This window comes from Rissa tridactyla, chromosome 9, assembly GCF_028500815.1.
Source record: "Rissa tridactyla isolate bRisTri1 chromosome 9, bRisTri1.patW.cur.20221130, whole genome shotgun sequence".
NCBI lineage: Eukaryota > Metazoa > Chordata > Aves > Charadriiformes > Laridae > Rissa > Rissa tridactyla.
This window is the reverse complement of record NC_071474.1, coordinates 20,204,864-20,229,804: the sequence shown is the minus strand read 5'-3', so window position 1 is coordinate 20,229,804 and position 24,941 is coordinate 20,204,864. Positions and strand designations below refer to the sequence as shown.

The 24,941-nt window shown below is 38.4% G+C and overlaps 1 protein-coding gene across 5 annotated transcripts in view; it reads left to right on the top strand.

Moving 5' to 3' along the window:
* The window catches only part of CIB2 (calcium and integrin binding family member 2), a 54,818-nt gene extending 52,166 nt beyond the window's left edge, over positions 1 to 2,652 (top strand). For all 5 annotated transcript variants that reach the window (XM_054215558.1, XM_054215557.1, XM_054215552.1 and 2 more), the window contains one exon: positions 359 to 2,652. In XM_054215558.1, the coding sequence (XP_054071533.1) occupies positions 359 to 380 (22 nt within the window). In that variant the 3' untranslated portion in view covers positions 381 to 2,652. The remainder of the gene's footprint in view (positions 1 to 358) is intronic.
* The last annotated feature ends 22,289 nt before the right edge of the window (positions 2,653 to 24,941 follow it).

The window sequence follows — 24,941 nt, the reverse complement described above, 5'->3', positions numbered from 1 at the left end:
GGAGATAACAATCTCTTGGTCATAGCAAGAGAAACAACAAAATTATCTGCCTAATTTGACTTGTTTAGGAACCCAAATGCTGAGCCACAGCAAAAAGTGCAATTGGGAAACATTTGACTGTGCTGTATATCCAAGTAGGTCAATTTATACTTGATTTAATCCAGTGCTGACCTTGCCCCCCCGGAGCTAACGTTTTTAGAAGATGGAAATTTTTCCCAGAATGTTTAAATCTTCCTGAGAGTACGGGAGAAGAGATTCAGATTGATTACACAGCGCCTTCCTTTTTGTATTTTAAGGAAAATGTTGTGCACAATGGCAGATGTGTTTACATCTCTTAATTTTTTTCTTTCCTTTGCAGTACTTTCCACATAAGAATCTGAAGATGTTTCCGTGAGCCAGTGTTATCAGAAATGACTTGCCAGTCCAGCCTTTCTGAATCTCAGGCACTTTGGGGGCTTTCGTCCTCTACTTATGGCTTCTTAGAATTCAGCAGAAGGTACTGAAATAATTCTTGTCCACAAAGAGACAGAAGCATCATGTGATCTACAAGATATTTGGAACAGTCGCATTTTTATCTTCACTGCTGGCCAAGCATCCTGGCAAAGAGGGTTGCTTAGTGGGTTGTGCGTTTTCTTTTTTTTTTTCCTTCTTTTATTTCTCTTTTTTTAAACAGTCAGAATCAGAATATTATTAAAGGTATTTCCACATAGTTTTTATATTTATGAATATTTAATACTGCTCTTAAAAGTGCAAAAAAAAAAAACCAAACCAGAGATTGACAGAGAGATTAGCTTTGGTGACTTTTCCAAGAGTATTTGAAAGAAAGCATGGGCCTTAAATAATGAGATGCCTCTATCACTGTGTTGTGCAGCTGGGGATCTTGCGTGGAAATGATCTTAGGTGAAAGAACTGCAGTCAAGATCAAGCTCCCAGTGTTGAAGACAACCACATCCCAGGTTTGCCTTTCAGTCACCGAAATGGCAGTTGCTGGGTTTGGTGCTTACCTTCAACCAATATTTTATGGATCGTCATGTCCTTATGAAACTTGAAATATTTGCCTTTTATGTATGGTAACTGCATACATGATTCATTTCTTCCCAAGACAAATGTTAAAACTGTGTCCTTATTCTCAAAGGGGGTCTTGCATTTTACTTATTCTATGGGCTGATATTATGGAATGGAAGAATATAATCATCTATAACTCGTGAAGAAGTTAAAGAAGCACAGAACTACTACTAAGGACATGAAAAGACGTTTTCTTTCTAAACCAGCTATGCAATCTTTCCCATAAAATGCATGAATGCTGCTCTATATTTCTCTTTCCTCTCCAGCTGGAATTCAGCTAGATCTTTTTTTTTTCCCCAATTCCAGTATTGTTTAGGTACTGGGGCCTGAAGACAATCATATGTGTATTACTGTTCTAACAGTCAATAGAAGGGCTCTGTCACTTACATGGCTTCTGTATCAAAGTCATCACAATTAAAACTTTTGATGCATTCTGTCATGCTTTGAGAATTTTTGGGCTAAACACATACTAATTTCCTTTCTGGTCATTATTCCAGTTACTGTAAAGTGAAATCTTTCAAAAGATTAAATGTGTTATTCTTATTGAAAAAGTTTGTTGAAGTAAAGTCATGAATCTTTTTACCATTTCTGTAGGGATGATGCTTATCTACCCCGGAACCTCTTATGTATGGTGAGCTCACAATGTAGCTTGTTGTTCACATTTACACAGTATGCATCAAGAAGAAATATTTCTTTAGCATTATGGTTGTACATTAAAAATGTCGATGGATATTTTGGATATTCAGGGTATACAGGACAGACTTGCCTAAGACAGCACAGTGAAAACAAAACTTGTAGGATAGTAATAACATTTATTTTTAAAATATATTTTAGTGATCACATTCAGTGACGTTTATAGCATTTTATTACTCCCTCCTACTGGTTTCTGTTTAGATAAAGGAATTAGAGCCTGAATCCCCTTTGATTTATTTACCCAAGTTAAAATGAGCATAAATCAATCCTGATACTCAGTTCTGATTGAGTAAGAAGAGATGCAAGCCTCATTCTTTTTCATTTCGAGCAGATTGTTAGATATATTGGTTGATTCAAACAATTTGCAAGACATTGGTATTAAGAGATATTAAAATTACGTCCTATTCATTGAAATATCAGCCTTACAGTTTTTTATTTATTTCAAGATACATATTTAATCTTGAAACCCTTGTGTGATGTGTCTTTCTGTCATGATTAGTACGTATTGTAAAATACCAGGTTGCATGGTTCTGGGTCACATTATTCAGACAAAAAGGATCTGGTGCTGATGACATAGGTCAGTTCCCTTTGACATCAGTGTTCTTTTTCTATGTTTCAAAATTTCTATTAGCTAAAATTCTTTCCTTCCTGACACTGTGTGCCATTCCATGATTAGATCAGCCTGCCCACTTAAAGGAAGACCTCAGTTGCCTTGGAATGTGCTCAGTGTGTTGTTTCCCTACCTCCTCCCTGACCTGAATGTCACAAAGCAGTTGAAGAGCCACAGCCAGATGTTTAACCCTGGAGTCATCTACATGAGCCGAGCAACAGAGAGAAAAAGAAATCAGGAGCACCCTGTGAAGGAATACTCCTGTCCACAGTTAACTGAGAGTACTGCAGATACAGAAGTATGCACTTGGCCTAACTCCCTTTATTTCTTTGACTTATGTTCATCTCTTGTAACAAAAACCCGAGCAACATAGTATGTTCCTGGAGTTTGAGAGAGATGTGTCCTCTAAATGCTTCTGGAGCAAAATAATCCTACCTGGTAGTGGGTAAGTTGTTATACCACCTAATGGCAAAGGTAAGGGGCAGAGTTCTAAAGAAGCTTTGATTTGCAGGTTCTTAGTTGTCTGTAGCTGGATGTCTTGCCACTGAAGCTTTTGTTCTGGCAAGAGTGTTGAGTGAGCAGGAATGCAGCATGATGCCTTGCAGACTTAACTAATGTTATGAGGTAAAAAAACTGTATTTCTGCAATAGCATTATTGGCAGAATCTTGCGAATTCACTAGCAAGTGTTTCTTCAACCAGGCTCACTTATTTAAAAGGAACTACCAGGCAATTTTAAAAGAAGCTGAAGCAGTAAAACAGATTTAGATTTAAAACAATTTTGGATTCTGCCTTAAAAGCAAGAGGACATACATTTCGTATTGCAAAAATGGTCTTAGATATGAATGGACATTTCTATATTTGCCTTCAAAATTGGACAAAGAAAAAGGAAAACTATTACCTAAAGCCTCTATGAAAATAGCTAAGTGTGTGTGTTTGCTCCAGTTTATACACACTCAAAGTGTCTTAGGGACAAAAAGGAGCTAGTGAAAGTGAATAAAATAGTGTCAAAAAGCAAGTAATAACCAGGTTACTTATTAACACACTTTAGTTTATCATTGTTTTAAGGGAATACCGTAAGCTGAGATTTATAACAGCCTGCAGGCCAAAATCTGATCTTCATTACTTCCATATTAATCTTCAGTAACTCTGCTGACTTCAGTGGAATTAACTCAGATGTCTGTAATTGGATCAGCGTTGAGGAAGGCAGTCGGGGTTTTTTTCAGCAGTTCTTTGTCCTCTCTCATGCCCTTTTAATGTAATCTTAAAATGCTGAATGTTCTTTTGTTAGTCGATAACCACATGCTCCTCTTTCTCAGCAGACTCAGTGTTGGAATCTCTTGCAATTTCTCGCAAATCCATAGAAACCGTCTCCTTCCTTTTTCCACCCAAGGCTAATTTTTGCCTCCTCGTACATGTTAGAGGCACTTCTGAGGCAACATCACAAGGTGGCACCATAACATCATATCAGGTTATCCATTTAACTTCATTTAACTGTTTAAATTTCCCTGAAATATAGGATACTACGTAGAATCTATGATGCCAGAAACAAAAAGATGAAAACTGTGGTTAATTACTGATTTTAAAACTGTAGATAATAACACAGAAAGTTTCATATTTGGTCAAATTCATGACGTTGAATCTTACAAGGGGCAAAACTAAATACTTTTGAAACAGGTACATGAAAACTTAATGATCTTATAGAATAACTTGTGTACATAAGAATTTTTTTTCTTTATACACATACTAGTTGGGTTTTGACCCAGTATAATGACAATGCTCCTTTACAGTATTTTCAACTCTGTCTCAAATGTAGATATTGTAATTTTCTATACAATTATTCATTTCCTTTTTCTGATGTTGGTCTCTGATACTGATCAGAATAATGGGTTAATTTTTTTCCCTTTCATAAGTTAATGTGCTTTTAATTCCCTCTGTTCAGTTTTGCTGTCTTCCAGTATCATTGGATAGTCTTTTTCTTTTCTCCTTTATGAAATAGGAGCACCTCATGGTTTTTTGTTTGTAAAAATCATTATTTCATATCATCTGTCCTGTTCTCTGGAAATAGGGCAGCCACGGTTGTTATGGGTAATAGCAAACTGTAGATTTAGAGGAACTTTTATATATTTTCTGTCTAAGTTACTCTAGCTTCTTTGCCTTAGAACAGTGACGAACACTAATTTGAAGTCTTTATAGGTGCTCTGTGGTATCTATATCTTTTGCTTGGTATGAGAAAACACAAGAATGGATTAATTCAACTTTTATTATTTTAGATGTGTGTTATCTGTTATCTGATGCGTTGAAGTTTATCTCCCATAACGTTTTCTGTTAACAAGTTTTATATTTGATTGCTGTGAAAAATCTCCATCTCAGATGACCCAGGTACTTCATTTTCCATGGGACTTAGGTATATGCCTAATGTTCAACACGTGGCAAATGTACTGTTCTGAGTAGAAGTGTTTCTTTGAATTAAGGTCAAACTGAGGTAAGGCACCATATATGACGTTACCTCTCTTCTTACACAGATGGAATCTGCTCCAGTGTTTGTTGTTTTTTATGAAAACAGCATATTAATAAAATATTTCTTATTAAAATCCATGAAAATTGAAATGTACATTAAAAATAAAACAAATAGGGATTTTGTTGCAGAAACTATAAAGTTTCTATACATGTTCTAAAGACCCGAATAGATTCGGATTATATTCTGAAATAACAGAAAATAAAGTAAGCTAGAGACAGAGTTTTTGGTAACAATACATTTGTGGAATGGGAAATATTACACTTGTCTGCTCAGAATTCATAATAAATCAATTTGAGCTGAAATAACAGCAGGATTAAAAAGAGTTTATAATGTTACTGCCCAATACACCTCAGCTGGGACAGACAGTGGAATGAAATTTGATGAGGAAGACATTACAGATAATAAAATTATAATTGTTCGTGTCCTTAGAAAGATGGGTGTCTGAGACAGAAGTGAAGGACGCAGTGAACAGATGTTCTGTTTTTTTCTCTGTATCATTTTGCAGTTACGGGTGTCTCGTAGAGATGTTAATGAGACCGAGTGACTATCAAATTCTCTTTGGTGGGGAAAAGGAAAAGACTGTTCTTGGTAGAATTAAAAGAGCATTGGCATTACAGATGAAAATGCCTTTAACTGGAAGTTCTGCTATTCTTGTCTGTAAAAGACCTTTTACAATCTGAACTCCAAATGAAATTCCCTACTGCCCTATTCTTTCGACTGTCTCTCAAGTGCAGTGCGTCAGCGCTGTGTACTTGCTGTTGCAATGCAGATTACTTGTTCCTTCTGTTCTTTCTCAGTTAAGATTTGCTCAGATCCAAATATTTTTGTACATAAACCCGTGACTCTTGTTATATCTATTTGGTACACACATGATTAATCTGGCATGCATGCGTGCTCACGAGCCCTGCGGTACAAACCCTGATTTGTACACTCTTCTCTGTGCACATACAGGTTGAGGCTGTAGGAGCCTGAAAACGTAGGCGAGAGTGGTTTAACTCTGCCAAAGAGGGTTATGGGCACCAGTCCAGCCTCATTTTTTACTGTAACTTTTCTCAAGTGAAATCAGTGGACGTGGCAGCCGGCCAGGAGCCAGGCTGTGGGCTTGATCGCAGCTTGGGCCATTCCCCCCGGCTGAAGCTTGCTCTCTGCTCCATGTGCTGAGCAGCTGCAGGCGATGGCGGCTCGTTGTTGGTAGGGTGATAACTGAAGACTTTGCTCTTTCCCTCCTGTAAAGCTCTGTGAGAAAGCAGGCTCAAGGTGTCTCTGTTTACTTGATGGAAATGATTCCCAGTTCGCTCTGAGAAAGTATCCCTCTGTCCAGTTCCTGCCAGGGAAGTTAGACCCCGCTTTTTAATAGCTTTTTTAGCAATATAATATTCAGGGTTACTTCAATGGCACTTAGAAATAAATTGATACCCACCAGATTTTTTCCCCCTGTTAAGAGGAAATGGTCTTCTGTTTAGGAAGTCATTATGGCCTGGTAGACCCGGAGAGGAAAAAGAATATTGGGATTTTAACCAAAATGGTCTTTTTGGTTTCAGAAAATGGCCACGCAACTTTTTTTTTTTGGTGCAGATATAAGATTCTGCATGTGAAAAACATTGTAGATTCAGAGGGAATTCCCCCTAGGAGTAATTTAAAAGTGCATTTATTCTGCCTGAACAAATAGGTTAATGAAGGTGTGTATTTGCAGGAATAAATTAAATTCCGGGAAATTCAGTGAGGCTTTTCATATGTTTAAAAGTTTTTCATCTCTTTTATGATGAATTTAGTGACTATTGTTCTTATAATAATATAACCAAATTTGATAAGGAAATACAGATAAATTCTCTATTGTATTTGCACACATCCTAATAATGACAGTAGCACTAGAATTTTCAGTTTCGCAAGTCACTCTTACTACACATCTTTAAACTTTGGCTTGCTGCAGAATTTGCTGCCAAATGTTCCTGACGGAATGACTTAATCCCGCATGACTCATTCTCAATATTTTTCTGATTCCAGTTATCTCCTGTGGCTGAAAAAGCAGAGGGAATAATTGGCACCCAGAGAAGTTTGTGTATTTTGAGGTCTTTTCCTTCCAGGAAATTAACAAAATTAAATACTGGGTGATTAACGCAGTAAGTCCAGCCTGATTTGCTTAGAGGAGTTTCTTTTTCTCAGTGTGATAATTCTGTAGCAGCCAGATGTCCTTGAGGGCCTGATCTCAACAACAGGAAGACTCCTACTCATTTCAGTAGGCAGATCCAGATCAGGTCCTTAAATAGTATTTTGCTTTCTTCAAACATGGAATGCATAAACAACAAATCAAAGACCACAGATAAGAAATTATTTTATTTCTGAAGAAATACTAATAAGCAGGCACTGTCAGAGATAGAAAACAGATTTACTGCAAGTATTTTTAGTCTCTCATTCTTTATGAGACAATGTAAAATGAGAGAAAATATTGTAGCGTCTCATGTCAGATAAGTTAAGGGGAATGTTTGCTAATAGCGGCCAGGAGACCTAAAGTAAACCTATGTAACAAACCATATAATCAGCAAACATTCTCCAAGTTGTCAAAATTTTTAATGGTTTCAAAAAATCTGTTAAAGTTCCCAAGTCAGGCCATGTCTGGGTAATGCCAAAGCTGAATCCTCTGTGCCTCAGATTCCCCCCCTGCAGACGGGGATTTTCAGGTTCAGCTGAAATGGTACTCAGCAATTTCTAATCAAGTTCGCTTTGACACAAGGCACCTTGGTGGGGAAGAAAAAAGTCAAAGCAAATCTTGTGAGGATGTAAAATAAAAAGTGGGAAGAGAAGAGTTTCTGAGAAGCTTGTGAAACCAAGCTTCACTCTCGCCGTGTTCTACAGGACCCCTGTAGTGGGTATTTCAAATTTAATGCGAGTGTCTTATTTTTGACCAGTTCAGCCTTAATTGTGCTCCCTTCTGGAGCAGAAATTTATCTTTTGTTATGAAATTCTCCTCTGATTCTTTGTGTAAGTATGAATTCAAGCATATCATTTTAATAGGTTGTGAAGGGAATTTTTGAATCATTGTCTTTCTCAACAGCACCATTATTTCTAGTATGTCCCTTTGATTTTGTTGAGTTTATTAAAACATGAGCGGTTAATCTGAGACTACTGAAAAATGCAAAAAAATAAAATCCTCCTTAGCCATTTCACCTGTGCCTTACACATTTTGTTTGAATATTCTCGCTTTTCTGATCTAAAAAGAGAATATTTGAGGTCCTATAAAGAACACCGCCATTGGAGTTTGCAGTGGATTGTTATTTCCTGTGAAACTGCGCAGTGAACTCAGATAACATTCCCTCTCACTTGCTTGCTTGAAATGAGTACATTTTGTACACGAAGAGGCTGCAAGGCTTACCCCTAAATACCGCTGCCCTTGGCATTATCAGTAAGCATTTGATAAAACAAATTCTGGTAATGCCAGAGTAAATATTTTCAGCAGTACCTTCATATTTTGACCAAAATCCTCCTGGGAAGAAACTGGAGATTTCTTGTATCATTGACCTTTGAAAAGGTCAACGTATCATCTGAAGGTACACTCCGGAATCTCTCTTGTGTATTATGTGCTAGTTTGGCTTCAGGTCTCTCAGGCTTGCCACGAGGTTTGGGGCTTATTCTGATCCCACAGCTGCAGAAATGAAGTTCACTGCATTCATTGCATTGAAAAGTATACCTTTGTTAAAGAGGCATACCAGTTAGTGACCTATTTATGGTATATTCTCATTATTAGTTTTTGCTTATTTTCAGCAGAGAACTGCGAGAACACTTAGTATTTCTGCAGCTCATCTCTTGTATTAACTTTGAGGAATAGTGCAGAGAAAAGGTAAGGTGAGCAGGGAAAATTAAGCCTTAAAAAATATTGACTTAGTAAAATGAAACTGGGGGGGTTATGAATCCTGTGATGAAACCCAAGAAGCTTGATTCAGTGACCTGGGTTTGAAACCTACAAAACCCTCCTACCTTTCCCTATCTTATTTACCTTAAGATATAAAGCAGGTGGAATTTTTGAATTGATAGCTAATCTACTGCTATTGAGTCTAATAATTTACAAATAAATGTGATTCTTCATGGCCTTTCATCCTAATTAATCTCCTTTTTATGTCCCACTAAAAAGGGGAAAAATGAAGAAATGTATGCAGAAGGAAGGGGAGTCAAGGACACTTCCCTGGTCATCTCCTGATCTATTCTCCCCCTAAGTAGGACCTTCAATCACCACTACGACTGCTGAGGCAGCCAATTTCTAAACTCTTTTTTAGCTTAGAAATCCATTATAGGGACAGGAGGAAAAGACAATTGTGGCGATAATTTTTAATCAAGATTAATTTCTTTTTTGTGAATGGTATTTGCTTTCTATCTATTATCATCCTTTTTAATAGGTCTCCCAATTGTGACACTGTGGTAGTGTTGCTGGCTGCATGTTTCTTCTTTTTATTCTTGAATTCATGAAATCACTTAGATCCCTTTTTTGGTTTAGTTTAATGATTTTTGTTGGCTCACAGTAAAAGTTTTGGCTCTTGTTGTTGTCTGATTTATAATCGTCTGTGATGTATGGCAGGGATTTATGATTTGCCTGTTTTGCATCTTTCATCTATAAGCATAATGAGCTGATAAAAAGAATTTTTTTAAAAATGGAAGAAGTTGTAGTCAAATGTTAATAACCACTGAGAATGGGATTTTGGCCTGATGCTTCTCTGAATGCACATGGTCAGTGAAAGCAAACTGAACAGAATGGAAATAGCTAGAAGCACTTTTGGAATACTCCCACTGCTTTGGGATCTGGAGAATAGAAATGCCTCTTCATTGTATTTCTGTCTTCAATCTAGTTGCACTGCAAAAGCACAGAGCACTATTTGATTTTTTTAATACAGCTTTTCCAGGATTCAGAAGAAGATAGAAGATATTTTGGTCAAAATTTTGGATAGATTCTTACGGAAGATGAGCCCAAACTCCTATGTCACCAACTTTTTTTTAATCTGCATGAGGTTCCTGAGGCCTTTATTCTTTTACTTGAACTTGTTTATTCACTTTTGACTGCAAATATCTTTAACAATACCTTGAGGATGTCTGAACAGAGGAGTAACAATTAACAAGTCATACCTTGGAGTAAAATACTACCAAAAAGCCTCAGCGAGTTTCTCAGTTCTGCTTTCTCTTCTAAGAATTTCTATCCTCTTTCATACCGAGAAAAACACATATACCTAGGGGATATGGGTTAGTGGTTTTACATTCCCATGGTCCCACTTGGGACCTCACATTTAAATGACCTCTGCGCCATGCCCGCTTCTCACATACAGAGAGGAAGAATCAGCTGAGCCGAGTTCTGTCACTGCACTCAGGACATTCATCTCTGCAATCCAGGTACACCTTTCTCATTTGTGGCTCTCTTTTTGAAAGGCCGGAGGCTGAGGAACATCAGCAGTTCTGCTGCTCCTAACCAGTTACTTACTCCAAGATTAGTAATACCCAGTGCAAGTAAAGATTAAATTTTAGAATAATGTTCTCAGAAGACCAATGAATCTGCTTGCTGAACCTGGCAGGTGGTAAATAAGTCTGGTAAGCAGACTTAATGAGACTGTTTATATTTCTTATAAACTAAATTTATAAGCTAAGTTCTCAGCCTGTTTTCATGTGCGAAATTTCACATTTGCCATCAAACAGATGCACGAATGCATGCTGTGGTACAGCTAGAAGGCCAGTTGAAGTGTTGAAGGAGATGCACGACTTGCTGTTTTGAATTGAAATCCTACCAACAAAACTCAAACCACAGGAAATACGAGAGCGGAAAATGCTGAAGATAAATCCTTATTGCTCTGGATTTATTTTGCAAGTTGAGATTATCTTGTATAGCGTGCATTAGGATTTCCATATAATGTAATTGGAAGAGAGGCAGGAATGCGTGACGTGATACTTTTAGCTGTCTTTATAATATATTATAGCTTTATGAAGTTAGGTCAGCTGGTCTTCTGGCAAAAATTAGCAACCTCATAGAATTACTCTAACCTGTACTTCCAGTGTCTGTATGTTATCACTGAAGACCAGTGAGACTTACTAACACCTACCTACACCTTTTTTCTACAGGTCATGCCTGGTAGTGGCTACGTGGAGTTGCTGAGTACCAGTGCTTGCTCTGGAATTCTGCCATTTGAGGTCTCTAACTGGGAAAAATCTTTCTGTGATCACCTGTTCTGGTTTCTGTAATGCTAAGATTGAACAGGTAGAGGTTACTCTTTGTTTTCCACAAACAGTTCTGCAAGTGATCTTGATAAAACTTTTCTTGATGTAATAAGCTTGACAATAAGCTTAGAGAAAGAATGAATGTCATGTTAAACAGGAAAGTTTAAAATCTCAGTGAAGAGTTAGAATTTATGCTGCAGTATACGCAGCTGGAAAAACTCTTTGGAAGGCTGAATGTATTAAAACCAAAAAACACTGCTGGCAAAAATTCCTGCTGCTTCAATTCAAAGCCAATTACACCTTCTCAGAAAACATTGATTCTTATGCTTTCCCCAGTAATACCAGTTGGGAGGGCTTGGAGTTTATGAATTCTAACCAATATAATAAATGAAAGCTAAACAACATTTTAAAAAAACCGCATTGTGATTGGCATGTATGTGAAATAAAAGACAAGGAACATGTTCAATTTTAATACCTAAGAACAAATTCTGTAGGAATAGTCATACTGGATATTACTATTTGTATCTTTTGCAGAAAACAATCTGTGAATCTATACAAGAAAGAGAATACATAAAACAATTAAAAATAGTATTAGAATGTATTTCTCATATAAATGATACATTTGTTACTAAGCTGATCAAAACTATGAACCATTGTTCTCCAGACATTCAAATGAAGATTAAAATAAATATCTAAATAAAACTTAAGTTCAAAGAGCTTGATTCTTCTTCGTTGCTCACAAAGTTATTTGAGAATTAAAACCAGTTAGTTGAGTTTATCCATGCACATTTTAAGAAAGATTGGAATCAAACTAAATGTTTTGCTTACAGTGAAAAATATGGTATTTGATATCTTGATGATAATCAACTAGCAGTGTTGCACACTACATATAAATACTAATTTACCTGTACTAATTACTTTAATTAATGTAAATAAGTACCTAAGTATACAAGTTATTACAGAAATGCTGATGGTATTCTAAGCCACCCATCAGGATTTCATTTTGTTATGTCCTGTACGAAGACAGAACAAAATCCCAATTCCTACCTCAAAGGAGTTTACATCCTAAGAATATGAAGAACAACAAAAGGTCAGTCAGACTTTTGGAGGAATACAAATTCACATATTCCATTAGCTGAAATTTTTCATTAGCATAAGATCTGTTGTATCATTCGTAAGTCTTGTAATATGAAAGTGTTATCAACTTCTAAATCTTGCAACGCTTGCTACATCCTCTCAGTTTAAATGCACTTGAAGTCTCTGGGGGTTGTGGTTTGATTGATAAGGGGGCACCTGAGATTATCAAAACAATTCAGGCTAGGTAGTTCATTCATATTAGAGAATATGGCTGGGGAAGTTGTTGGCTCTATTTTTAAAATGCCTATAACAAGATTGATGGCAAAGAGTCAGTTCTCCACATCTGAAATGGAACAAATGCTTTGAAAACAGTTAGGTTTGTGCTGAGCTTTATCAGCAGATTTGTAGTGGATTTTGGATATAACCAGTAAAAACATACATTATATACAACTATAGAAAAAAAATATTCTAGCCCTGATTAGGAATCACCAGACCCTCTGGAAAGACTAAATCTAAGCAGCACAAGATTTCAAAAGACAGTTTTTCAGTGACATATCATGTTGCAAACCAATTGGCATTGTGTTCACAATCATTGCTAGTCCTTTTTCAGTCCCCAAAGTTTTAATTTCTTCCTCAGCAGAGTCCATGTACCTCTGGATATCTGACAGCAAGCTGAGTTCACAGAGCACTTCAGAGACATTAGCTTGCCCTCACAGGAGCCCTGGCAATTAGGGCCACTAGGAGTGTTGATATTCCCACTCTACAGGTGGAGGGGTTTGAGACAGCTGGTTAAGCCAAGTTTTGCCAAAGCTAATGTGGAAGTCAGCACAAGGTGCATTGTTACTTCAGCATGTTGCAGGGAAAGATTTTGTTTGAGACTTCAAAATCACCTTTGGCAGAAAATAATTTGAAGGACAGTATTGTGCAGTCAGAAACACTTTTCTGCAACTCTATAACGTCACAAGTTTGTTATAGTGGTGGCACTAAAACATCATCCTGCTACTGACACTGAAGACTACTTTCTGCCTGTCTCTCAGGTAGATCTCAGTTCAATAAATTTCCATTTTGCATAAATCTACCTGTTCTGTTGATGATCTTCAAGTGTTTTCTTTGATTCTGAAAAGAAATTAAGGAGTTTCTCACTGTGATCAGAGTTGCTGTAGATATCACACACTGGCTGTGGCTGTTCTGACATTGTCTTTGTAGTCTCTGTGAACCACTGGCTACCGCAGACTTTTCACCACTTCTGCATATTGCCAGACATGAAAACCAAAAGTCTGTGTCATCTTCTCTATGCTGAGATTACAAACTATGCCACTTTTGATACAACTTTTATGTAAAGAGACTACAGCTTCTTTCTTTCTTATTCATCCGACAGTACTTTTTCATCCTCCCTATAGGAAAGTTACACATCAGTTTCTATGAACTGTTTCCACAATTCCTTTTATTACAAAATAAGTAGATGACATATCCATCATCTGTATTCACAAGTATGACACTACAGCATAAAAAAAAAGGAGTGGAATTTCTCCTCCATAAAACACGAGAGGAAGCATAAAGCACCTTTGCACTTAACCACAGAAGGCCGTTTTGATCACACTCTTCATAGAATATTGAATACCTTCAAAAGGTCAGCAGAGAAGGGGGTTAAAGTATCTGTGTCTCTCTGCTGTAGTCAAAGTTCTTGTGGTCTTATAAAAACTGAACATTCTAGTCCTGCAGCCTTCCATTCTCATGGGAAAGTAATGGGAGGGTTGTTTGGTGCACGCTGCTTTAAAACAAATCTCTTATTTATAGATGAATAGATCTCTTATTTATAGACACATAGATGAGTACTTTTTCATAAGAGGACAAATGCTTTTGTTCTTCCATTTGCAAATCATTTAAAATAAATAGGAATGACAAATATGTGGTGGTGTCCATTTCACAAAAAATTTAAATGATTCAGGTTCCTCTTTCGGAGATACTTTTGTGAGATCTTTTATCACTGAATGATTTATTGGGGTTTAAAAAAAAAAAGGCAAAAAAAAAAAGGCCTGGCCAAAGTAATCAGAAGTGGTCACTGAATTCCTAAATGCCTATTCTACCTTTTGGTTATTCAAAGATTTTAAGCATCCACAACTAGCCTAGTAGTTTGAGGTTTATGGTGTTCTATGAAAACAAGACCCATAGTGGCTAGCTTAGGTCAGAGACTTCCCCACCTGTTCGGTCCAAACTCTGTGTCCTTTGCAAAACCATGCGGTGTTTATACTATCTTTTTGTCAACATCCAACTCTGAAATAACATTTTACTTGAGGGCGCCAGGGATAGACAGTTTGTTTCTGCCCACTTGAATCCTGGCCCATGTGCGGGAACAGGGAGGCAGCTGCGGAATCCAGATCTGGCCTGTGCTTCATCCGGTGCCGCTGGGAATGAGACGATTTTACAGAGATGTGTACGTGAGCCCTCCAACAAGTCTGGAGGAACGTTCTGTACAAATGCTCTCATCATGTTGAACTTTCTCTGGTTACACATCTTGTTTTCTCATTATAAACCATCAAACCAGGTGTGAAAAACACCTTTCTGAATGAGGAGCATTTTACACCCATTTTGTACAACTATTGAGCACTGCAAGAGTAGGTCATGAGCCAGGACTATAATTGCCAGTCAGTCTAGCAAAAGATTAATGCAGTTCATTCTTGCTGCTAATGAAGCCGAGGAGGATATGAATCAAGCAAAGCTGCCTGTCACTAGAAGAAAGTTATCCCTAAGTCCGCTTGAGCTGTGGCTGAGAGAGTTTCACATATGAGAAGATAGAAAAGTGATTAGTTTAATCCCTTCAGACTGTGCACTATGTCTTCTGCTCTGTATTGTGTCACAAATCAAAGTTCTAGCTCCTGTCCTGCAGAGTATTTCTAGAGGAAAAATCTAATCCCTGGCAGTTACATGCTTAGAAGGACCCAGCCTTGGCAGTTTTTCTATGTAATTAAAGCTTCTATGCCTCAGGTTCTCAGGTGTCAAGATCTGGAATTACAGATTAAGTCTAAATCAAGGCTAATGCTGAGATGGTGACGTACAGCTTTTCATGTTCTTCATGGCAGTCAAAATCAAGCTGAGTTTTTCTCATGTGTTCTGCATTCTGAAACCACAAACCCAGGAGTCTAAACTGAAACATACGAATCCTGTTTGTTTTGTTTCTTGTGAAACTTTTTAATGTAGATATTTCCTTGGCACAGGGTTATTCTGTTCCACTAAGATACCCTGGCAATGTCTATTATTTACAAGAAGACGTAGTCCAGCCTCAGATGATAATTTGCTGATCTGTGGTCTGCTTTTTGCTGTCACTGAAATTAATAATGAAAAACCCACAGCCCGTTTCATAGCCCCAGGTTTGTAAAGGTAAAGTCTAGCAGATGTATGTTCTTACAGTTACATCTTTTGTGGTTGAAGTCCAGTATGAATTAAATCTTGTTGGTTTCAAATATAAACCCATATCCACTTCTAGGGAAAAAACCCCCACCAACTCTGCTGCATGTACATGGTTTTTAAAATTCTTCTTGACATATATGGAACTAAACACTGAGACAGGAGCAATCTTATTTGAGGAAGTTAGAATGAAGTTAGCGCCACTAGAGAATTTTTAATAGTCAATAAAGTTTGCTATTGAGTATCAGAAGTGAATTTCCACTTTCCCTTACTATTTTGCAGGTCTGAAGGGTATTGAAACTTGAATTTTTATTTTACTAGACAACTGTTTAGAAGCTTAGAGAACTATTGGTAGTTGAATTGTGTCGTCCCTCAAGACTGAAACCTAGATGATTGCAAGGGCAAGAAATTTTCTTTCATTCAGATCACTGGGACACCCTGTCTGTCCATATGCATTATTTTATGTAGGCATTGCTGTACATGTGCAAAGCACCTAGCTGCTCCCTATCCTTCATTGCCTTTTTGTAATTCAAGTTTCCTAACAAATCCATCAGAGAAGAGTTCTCTTCTGAAACATTTAACATCCTTGCAATCTCAACTAAAATTACTTAATTCAAGGCATCTTCTAGCAATATTGCAGAAAAACCCCACAAACAGTATTTTAGCTAACATAAAACTGAAGAGAATGAAGAAGTAAACAAAAGCAGAGGTCACTGTAGATGTATGTCATAAAGAAATACGGGAGATTAAAAAAATATTTTCTTTGCAGATCACTTACAGTATTTTTACAGTTTAAACCTTTTCCTCTAAGAGAACCTTGACCAGAGTAAAGATCACAGGATATCATCTATTGTTTTTACCTCTTAAGTGTTGTTAAACTGAGGAAAAAATGGAATTGATAAGGACAAGCACCAGCTTGGCCTTGCCAAGTTGCTTTTTTTCTGTACTGGGTATCAAAATTAATGGAAGTGCCCGCATGATGTAATTAAATGAAGCTTTATTTTCCTTTGCTTATGTAAAATTGTTGCTAAGGTGGATTCTAGAGCGAGGGTAATGAGCTCAGACTGAAAAGTAGTAATTGTTTTCTGTAATTCACAGCTCTAAGGTGGCTGCCAGCTCATTGTTGTACATTACTGTCTATGACGCTAATAAACATCATGCTTTTCGTTTCCAGTAAGTGCTTTTTCCTGTGCTAATTTAACTCATCTAACTTAAACACTCTTCCTACAAAGAAGATACCAATACATTTGGCAAAAAAGACATGAATTTCTTATAATAAGTGGTAGAACTTGAGATTCATGTTAGCATTAATTGGATCCAATTTCCATTGTCACAGAATTGTCATGAACACTCAGAGAGCAGAGTGTGGTTTTGGGTGCTGAGGGTATCTTCAGTCCCAGGAGTAGTACAGTCATCAGCACAACACTGTATTTAAGTATACAATTACCGGGCCAAAGCACTGTATCAACACGGCCAGTGCTGGCTCTGGTTCTGTGTCATCCTGTATTATTCAGTGTATCCCTTAATTTTGTTCTTAACTGATGCTTCTTGTCTCATGATCTGAATATACTAGAACTCACCACAATTATTGCCCTATATCTTGCCCCTTTACTCTTTCCTCAGGTAAAGTTGTCACTTATTTCTTCAATAATTGTGTCTCATTTGGGACTGAAGAGTCTGAATCAACACTTAGTGCACTTACAGTAAATAAGGCATCTTAGTTGTCCTCATTACTCCTTACTTACTCTCAGTTCTTTCATCAACCTTCTCCCAACAGCCATCTGTTAGCCCTCTCATCTTTCTGCTGCATTTGCAGAATACGTTACGTGAGATATTCCTTTTTAATTATAGGTTCTGAAGACAGAAATTTCAGGAAAGAGAGTCTAAGTTCTTTGTTTTAATAAATCTCATGTTGGCATATACTTCCCCAAATTCTGTCACTTCTCAGGAGAAATTAATTCTAAATGAAAACTGATGAAAGAACATTTGGGGGAGTTGCTTCTATGTGTAGGTCTCACATGTAGGAAATAACTGAGCTGTCAGTACACAGCAGTCTTGTGACGGGGTAGCTATCTGGTAAATGCTTAAGATTGACTCAGTGAAGCATTCAGAAGATTCCAAATAAAAATGATTGCTATAGCCATTAACTGCTTTGAGTAAGGTATATATTCCTTTGTGGAGTTCACAAGTATCTCAAAGGGCAGTAAGAACGCATTATTACTAGCGTAAGCTGGCTGTTCCTAGACTAACTACAGATGCAATTTACGGTATATTCCATGAAGCACAAGCACTTACTGTTTACATTTGCTAGTGTTGGTACTCATAAAAAGTGATGCTGCAAGAGGCAGTTAGGATTTGAGGTGGGGAGAATGGAAAACATTTGCCTTCAATAAACTGAAGTGGTTTTGGAGTAATTCTGAACACATGCCATGAAAACATAACTTAGTCTTTAAGGAATAACATTTCCCCCTGCTCAATCATCTATACTTCATATCTTTTTCTAGGACACAGATCTCCTTCTCTAGACTTACGCAAAATTTCCATTCATTCTAATGTAACAGGGGCAAAACAAGTGCTTATTACTGCCAGGTAAGCCAGTGGTTTAACGTAATTGCAAATTTGGCATATATTGCTAGCAAAATTGGGTACAGGAGAGCAGCTGTCTGGATGGGATGGAATAATTTTACCCTCACATTTTCCTAGATAATTACAATTATTTGATGTCTGTCTTTGTTAGAAAGGACTTGGGGTTAGTTTGGCTCCAGACTCGAATGCTGTGACTTACTCTCGAATCTGTATTTCCTCAGTTTTCCATGTGCTTCCTGTCTTTATCCAAAGCCAAAGCCAGAAGTTCCAAAACAGAACCACAGGAAAAGCTGCTCGGGTAATGTTTGTCTTGAGCAGAAACAAATAGCAAGAGAGATTTCCTGCAAAATCATTTGCTTGTGACGAATGTAGCCTGGATTCTAGACCAAATAGTCTGCCTAAATCTGCCTCTTTTTAGATAAGATTGTACCAGTTACAGATTCTTATTTAAAACACATGTAAGTGCCTTTCAGTTTGCCATCTGTAGCTTTTTCAATCCCATTCATCTTTGACAAACACATTTACCCTTTACTAGAATATTTGATTTATTTCTTGAAAAGGGCTGAATGGACCTGTGATAAAGTTAGGAATTAAAAGGATTTGAAGAAAGATATTTGCAAAGAGCTGGTGCGACTGTTTGTTGTAACTTTTAACTAATACTTATAAGTATGTTAAGCACTTCATTGTCCACATCAAAAGAAAAGTTCCTGTCCAAAGCATTTAGGCTGGAATTCATCCCACTGAAGTCTAAATGCTGAAATGATTTGCTCTCCATCAATATCCGCTCTTTTGCCACTGATGCTGGCTGGAAGCCGGAGCGAACAGACCTTTCACTTGCAACATACATTCCATGTGTGGGTTATACTGAACTGCTATGAGATGGACAATCGAAGTGAAGATAAAATGGTAAGAAATAAGAAAAGCATGTCTGGGTAAGAATTACAAAAGTGGGTACTGTTGGCGCGTGAGTTTGTGTGTAAGTTGTAGCTACAAGGTAATATTGAATCATCCACTGGGGCACACAGATGAGGGGCTTCTCAGAGGCCAGGAAAGTCCACTGGAACGAGAGAATGAAGGTTTCTCGCTATAGTCGTGACTGCTGTTATCTCACATCAGCACCAAGCCTCGGCTACGAACTGGTCTGTCTCTGGAGAGGTTTCTGTTAGGATTTAAATGGAGGGAGGGAAGTGATTCACAGCTTCTATACACGGGATGAAGGAAGTTCTGGTGCTACTGAAGAAATGCAGTTTCGTGGTTGCAGTTAATACAATGAAGAGGTGTCAGCCAGGATGTGATATACTAAGAAATGAGTTAGAAAGTCAAGGAAAGGGCCACAGTGTGATTGACAGTGAGAAAGCTGGCTGGGCCTCTGAAATGTTGTGCAGAAAGCAAGAACAACGTTTTGGCATGGCCTGGATTAGAGAAGAGTTAGAAGCTTTGAGGTCCTGACAGTGTTACCATGAGTTAGAATAGTTCTGTGCTATCTCTGCTAGTGGAGGCAGGTCACACAAATGTTCATATCAGCCACTGCTTTTGGGAAAATGGGCTTGTACACTCTTAACAGGAAAAAATTAAAACTCTTAATGAAATATGATGTCCTAAAACACTGATGAACTGCTATGTAAATAATACCATATATTTTTAGATTTTCAGAAAAGCCTTATCAGCAAGGTGAGACTGACAGACAAATATATAACCCAGTAGATTTGTAGTATGTTTCTACGCCTTAGAACTGGTCTTCTAAACTAAATAAGAGCAAGTAATGGTAAAAACACAACATGAAAACTATCTCCACTAGAAGCTGCAGATAAATGCCAGCACAAACATCCGCATATTTGTACAGCAGTGATCTACTTTTTCCTGTCACTTCTCTTCCTCTTTTTAGTTTTATGTGAGGTGGCTGGTCTTGTGTACTACAGATTTTGCTAATCTGATGACCCAAGTATGTAGGCTGAGGACTTGCCTTGGGCACTTTGCAATTCTGTTATGAAGTTGTACCCTGGGGAGAATATTACAATTTACATAAAGCAAGGCAAGGAATCCCTGCAGCTCAAGGATAGTTTGTCTTCCTGTTTACTAATCCAGCTCTCCGATTTGGCCACCTAATCCCAAAGAAATCCCCTTCCTCCATTCTGGTAGTTCAATGGTAAACTTCTGGCCACAGGAACATTTATGAATTATCGACTCAAAAATTAATTGTACTGAGCTCTTTTGCTTTCTCTCTTGGCTCTTACTTTGCAGGCTGACTCTTCAACATCTTTTTTCCTGCTCTAAGAATATCTGCCTGATTATTAAAAGTGATTTTGAGCATCCCTCCAATGAATGTTCTGGGTTCATCTTTAAGCTCTTCAGCATAGCATCACTTAAGTTGCTGTACAGGCAATAAAGGTAACCCTAAGCATCCCTTCACAAAGTTATTTATCACTCTGTGAGATATTGGATATAAAACTTTCATGATCCATTCTATCCCACTGTATCTTTCGTGATTCTTATTATATTTAATGCTTCCATGTAATGTAAAAAATTGCACAAAAAATGATTATGTGAAGATCTTTGTTAAAAGTCTTTTCTATGATTTCCTCTGATCTTTCTTTTTACTGGACAATTCTGTAAGTCCCCATTATCTCTTCATATTCTTAGGTTCTCCACTGGGAATCAAGTATACACATGGAAATAAGTTCCACTGTAAGCAGCTGAAATAATTGCGTTTTATTAATTGTGTCATTATCTGTGTTTATATGTCTTTCCCATTAATCTTTTTGTCTCTACAACAGTACTCCAAATTCTTCTGCTTACCCTCTTCAGCATTCCTAGCAAGCAAGTTCTCTAGCCAGTCTGGATCTACACGAATGCTGACAAGCCAACGATTATGTGCACGTGGATTGCCCAGTTTGTTTCTACAGTTAAGTAGTTCCTGCTTTTCTATTCATAAGGGGTCTAATTTGACTCTTTCTCCTCTACATAGCTACCAACTTGCCTGGATATCTTTACAAGTCAGATCACAGATGTGTAACTAGAAATCAATGCTGCCATTCACTCGGTTGTATAATTGTCGCTTTTTCATAGTGAAGAGTTCTTGATGCAGTGCAACAAAAAATAAAAACAATGCATTTAATGTTGTTGTATATTCAACTGGCTTTATATGAGGCAGTTAACTGAGGTTAAATTAGGTCTTTCCTACTGAATCAGAAACTGCTTCCCCACTTATTCACGGTTTGTATCTTTTTTCCATTTTAAGAGGGTAACACAAATGGCGAATGTGAAACGGGAAAGGAGCACCATCTAGTGTTTAAAGAATAATACTGGAGAATGAAAGGTACATGAAACATTGCCCATCAGTTAAAACGTATAGACCATGTAATTCTTTGGCTGACTTGTTTACATATAAGGAAAGAATTTCTTCTGGAAATGTAATGATACGATGTTCTTTGTGGATGCTGAGGCGACTGAGAGGCAGGGGAATGCAGAATGACATGTCAGACTGCATCAGAAACAGTAATCTGGAGAAAATTTTTTGCCTGTTTGTCTCTGTTGGGGGGAAAAAAAAAGCTTAGCATTTGGCTCCTGACCTCCAAAGAATTTAAATAATAGTAGGCCAAAACCATTCACTCATCCTCATTCACAATAATGTAGTGCAATACTGTATGCAAGTACGATACATAATCAGGCTCTAGCAGAGTGACAATATTTATCCTGGCAGCGACAGTCACAGATAACATTCTGCAAGAACCTGCAAAATATTTGTTAAAATGGAATAAAAGTAACTGTTTAGTATATCTCAGCATGCAGGTTTGGACTGACGCTGTGTGGGAGGGGGCTTGAGGGAGACAGCTGTCTGTAGTTCCATTGTTCTGGGAAACAAAACCCAGTAGATGTTTAGTGTGAGCTCTGAAAAATTCTGGATTTCATCTCTAACTGAATCCCTGTATCTCTGAAGATACCAGACAAGAGATGGAGTCATTTTTGCTTTCTGTTTTGTGAAAGGAAGCAGTAGGGTACGTACTCAGCCAATCTAATTTTAGAGCTCGGATCTCACTTGAACCAAAAGCATGGTACAGATGTGCTGCTTGGAATTTATTGGTGTTTCCTGCAATTCTGTAAACATGACAGTCTGAGCCTGGCATATACACCAACTGTACTCCCTCTGCCTCCACATCTAATTATAGACTCTCCTTTTCTTGCATAATTACCTTTTTTTTAGAGTAAGATGTGAGCTTATTCAAGCACTGCAAATGCTTATATTCATTATAAGATAAAACCATTACAATTGTAGTGAGTTAGACCAGACTCTCCTTTTTCAGAGTAAATACAGTTTTATTTTTTATGCGTAGTAGCAGGCCTTGTTCAGCCCAAAGTGCTATTACTAAATTATTTGTTAATTTTTAGGAGAGAAAAACACGCCAGAAAAAAAGGGAATTTCAAATATTTTCATGTTTGACAAGCTTTGTGGTTCTTTTGGGAGTATAACCGCTGTTTCGCTCTATATAAAATGTACTTGACTGTTGCACCATGAGGTTAGGAGTTACACGCACACCAAAAGCTTCATGGCCCTCGCCTCTGGGCAGGAGGGAAATCTCATCTTGAGAGGCTATTTGTATTTGTTTTCTAGGCATTTGTTAGCAACAGAATGTCGCCTACATTATCTGTGCATTCTGGACATGAAAACGTGAAAGGAAGAAGGAGGTAAAGGGAAGAGCATTGTTTTCATTTATATTCACCACAGCAACTTAGAAATAATAAGTTGTTATTTACTAGTCCACATCTGGATCTGTTTGTGAAAAAAGGGGCATACGTGAAATAAGGAACTTATTTCCCAAGAAGGGGAACTTTCTGTTTACACGCATCAGCTGTGAAATTAGGGGATTCTCCTGCTTTGAGTGTTGTAAGGAAGCTGAACAGAAAATTAAAAAAGAGAAGTACTGACACAAAAGTTTTGAGGATTTAGGAATTGAATCTGTGATTTGCTGTGAGATGTAATTATTGATAGCCAGGAGGAGTCACGGGTGCTGAGCACGCAAAGAACAAGGCCATGCTTCACTAAATTGATGAGATAGATAGTGTAACAGATCGGAGATAAGTGCTGGGGCACTTTAACTTGTCTACATGACTGAGATAAGGAACTGGCAGCTGCTAAAGAGAATTGGTGTTTTCCCTGTGTAACTCATGTTCTGGCAACATGACACTTGCCAGGAAAGGGTACGGATGCTACCAGAAGACCAAGAATACGTTGGATTTGGGGAAGAAGATACTAAGCAGTATATATGGAAGAAACACTATTGGCCTGTTGTTTAAGCAGGATCAATCCTTCTTAATTTCCACATTTACTAACAAAGCCTCAACTTTTGACATGTCAGAATCACTTATTCTAGTCTGGAAAAAGAAAAAAAAGAAAGAAAAAACAACCCCCTAGCCCGGGTTTGCAGCATTTAATCTTTCAGTGGATCACACTTCACGTCATGTGAGTTGACTGGGCAGATAACTTCCACGTGGGCCTCAGTTTCTATAACAAATTGCTCAAGTTTGTCTGCTAACAGAATACTGGCTATTTCCTCACTTGACACATTTCTTATCAGTAGGTGACATTCGGAGGGGAGGACTCAAAGAATTCTGCAATCCCTTATGTCAACATCAAAGTGGAACCGCAGCAGACAACCACACTGAAAGTTCAGGTGCTTTATATCCTTTACGCCCTTTAGCATAGAATGGAAATGTTGTCTGGCAGGTGAGACAGTTACTTTTTACTGAGAAATCAATCAAGGCACTTAAAAATGAGTAGAGTAAGAAGCTCTGGGGAATTTAGGATTTCTGGATAACTTGAACTTCCAAATTGCCAGAATTCAGTCAGACAAACGTAGTTCATAATTAGCATAATCTTAATGAAAAAATAATTGCAAACAGCAGCTCCAGCCATTGCAACAACTATTTTGACAGCAAACCTTTTGTGCTGTATTTGAGAATGAAAAGCTGAATGTCATTGAAGTGAAATTGTCTCCTCCCATTTTTGGATGATTATGCCACATCACACTGTTTTCCCTATTTGTACCCAGAGCGTTAGCTGTGTTTCCTGGAAATGGGCACATACTGTGTTCCAAAAACAAGGAGAAATTATGTGGAATTATGTGTACTTCCCTGTGGCAGCTTGACCTCTTCACAGTGAAGTTCTCTTCACTGACAGAATATTATTGACACTAGAAGTTCAAAACGTGCTAGACATTTCAGTGAAACAGATAGTTTGGCCTGTAGCCGTTTGCAAGTCCAAATCCTGCAAGCTACAGCTTTTTACCCATTGCTGCCTGCACGTTCTCTATTTTTTCCCCATAAATAATACGATTTGGGAGTGATTTTTAAACCCCTGTCCACAGGCAGAGCAGCGAGGGTCTGCTGCGGTGGGACGTTGTGAAGGCGTCGTGCGACCCGTGCCCTCGGCGGGTCTCTGGCCGGTGGGCTGGAAGAGCCCGGAGAGCCCTGTTTCCCAGCCCAGCAGCGGCCGCTGCCGTGCCGGCTTCCCGGAGCGGGCCCCTGCGGAGGCCGAGGCCCCGCTCAGGGTCCCGTCCCGGCGGGGCCGTGCCCGGCAGCCAGGGCGGGGCTGCCCTGGGCCTCCGCCTGGGGGGAGCGGCGGGGCGGGCCGGGCCGGGCCGGGCCGCGCCGCGGCGGCCGCACTACAAGTCCCGTGAGGCGGCGCGGCATGGGTCGGGCCTGCTCCCTGCGCGGCGGTGCCGGGAGCGGCGAGGCGAGGCGAGGCGAGGCGAGGCGGGGCGCGGCGGGGCGCTGTCGCGTCCGCGGCGGGGCCAGGCGCGGCG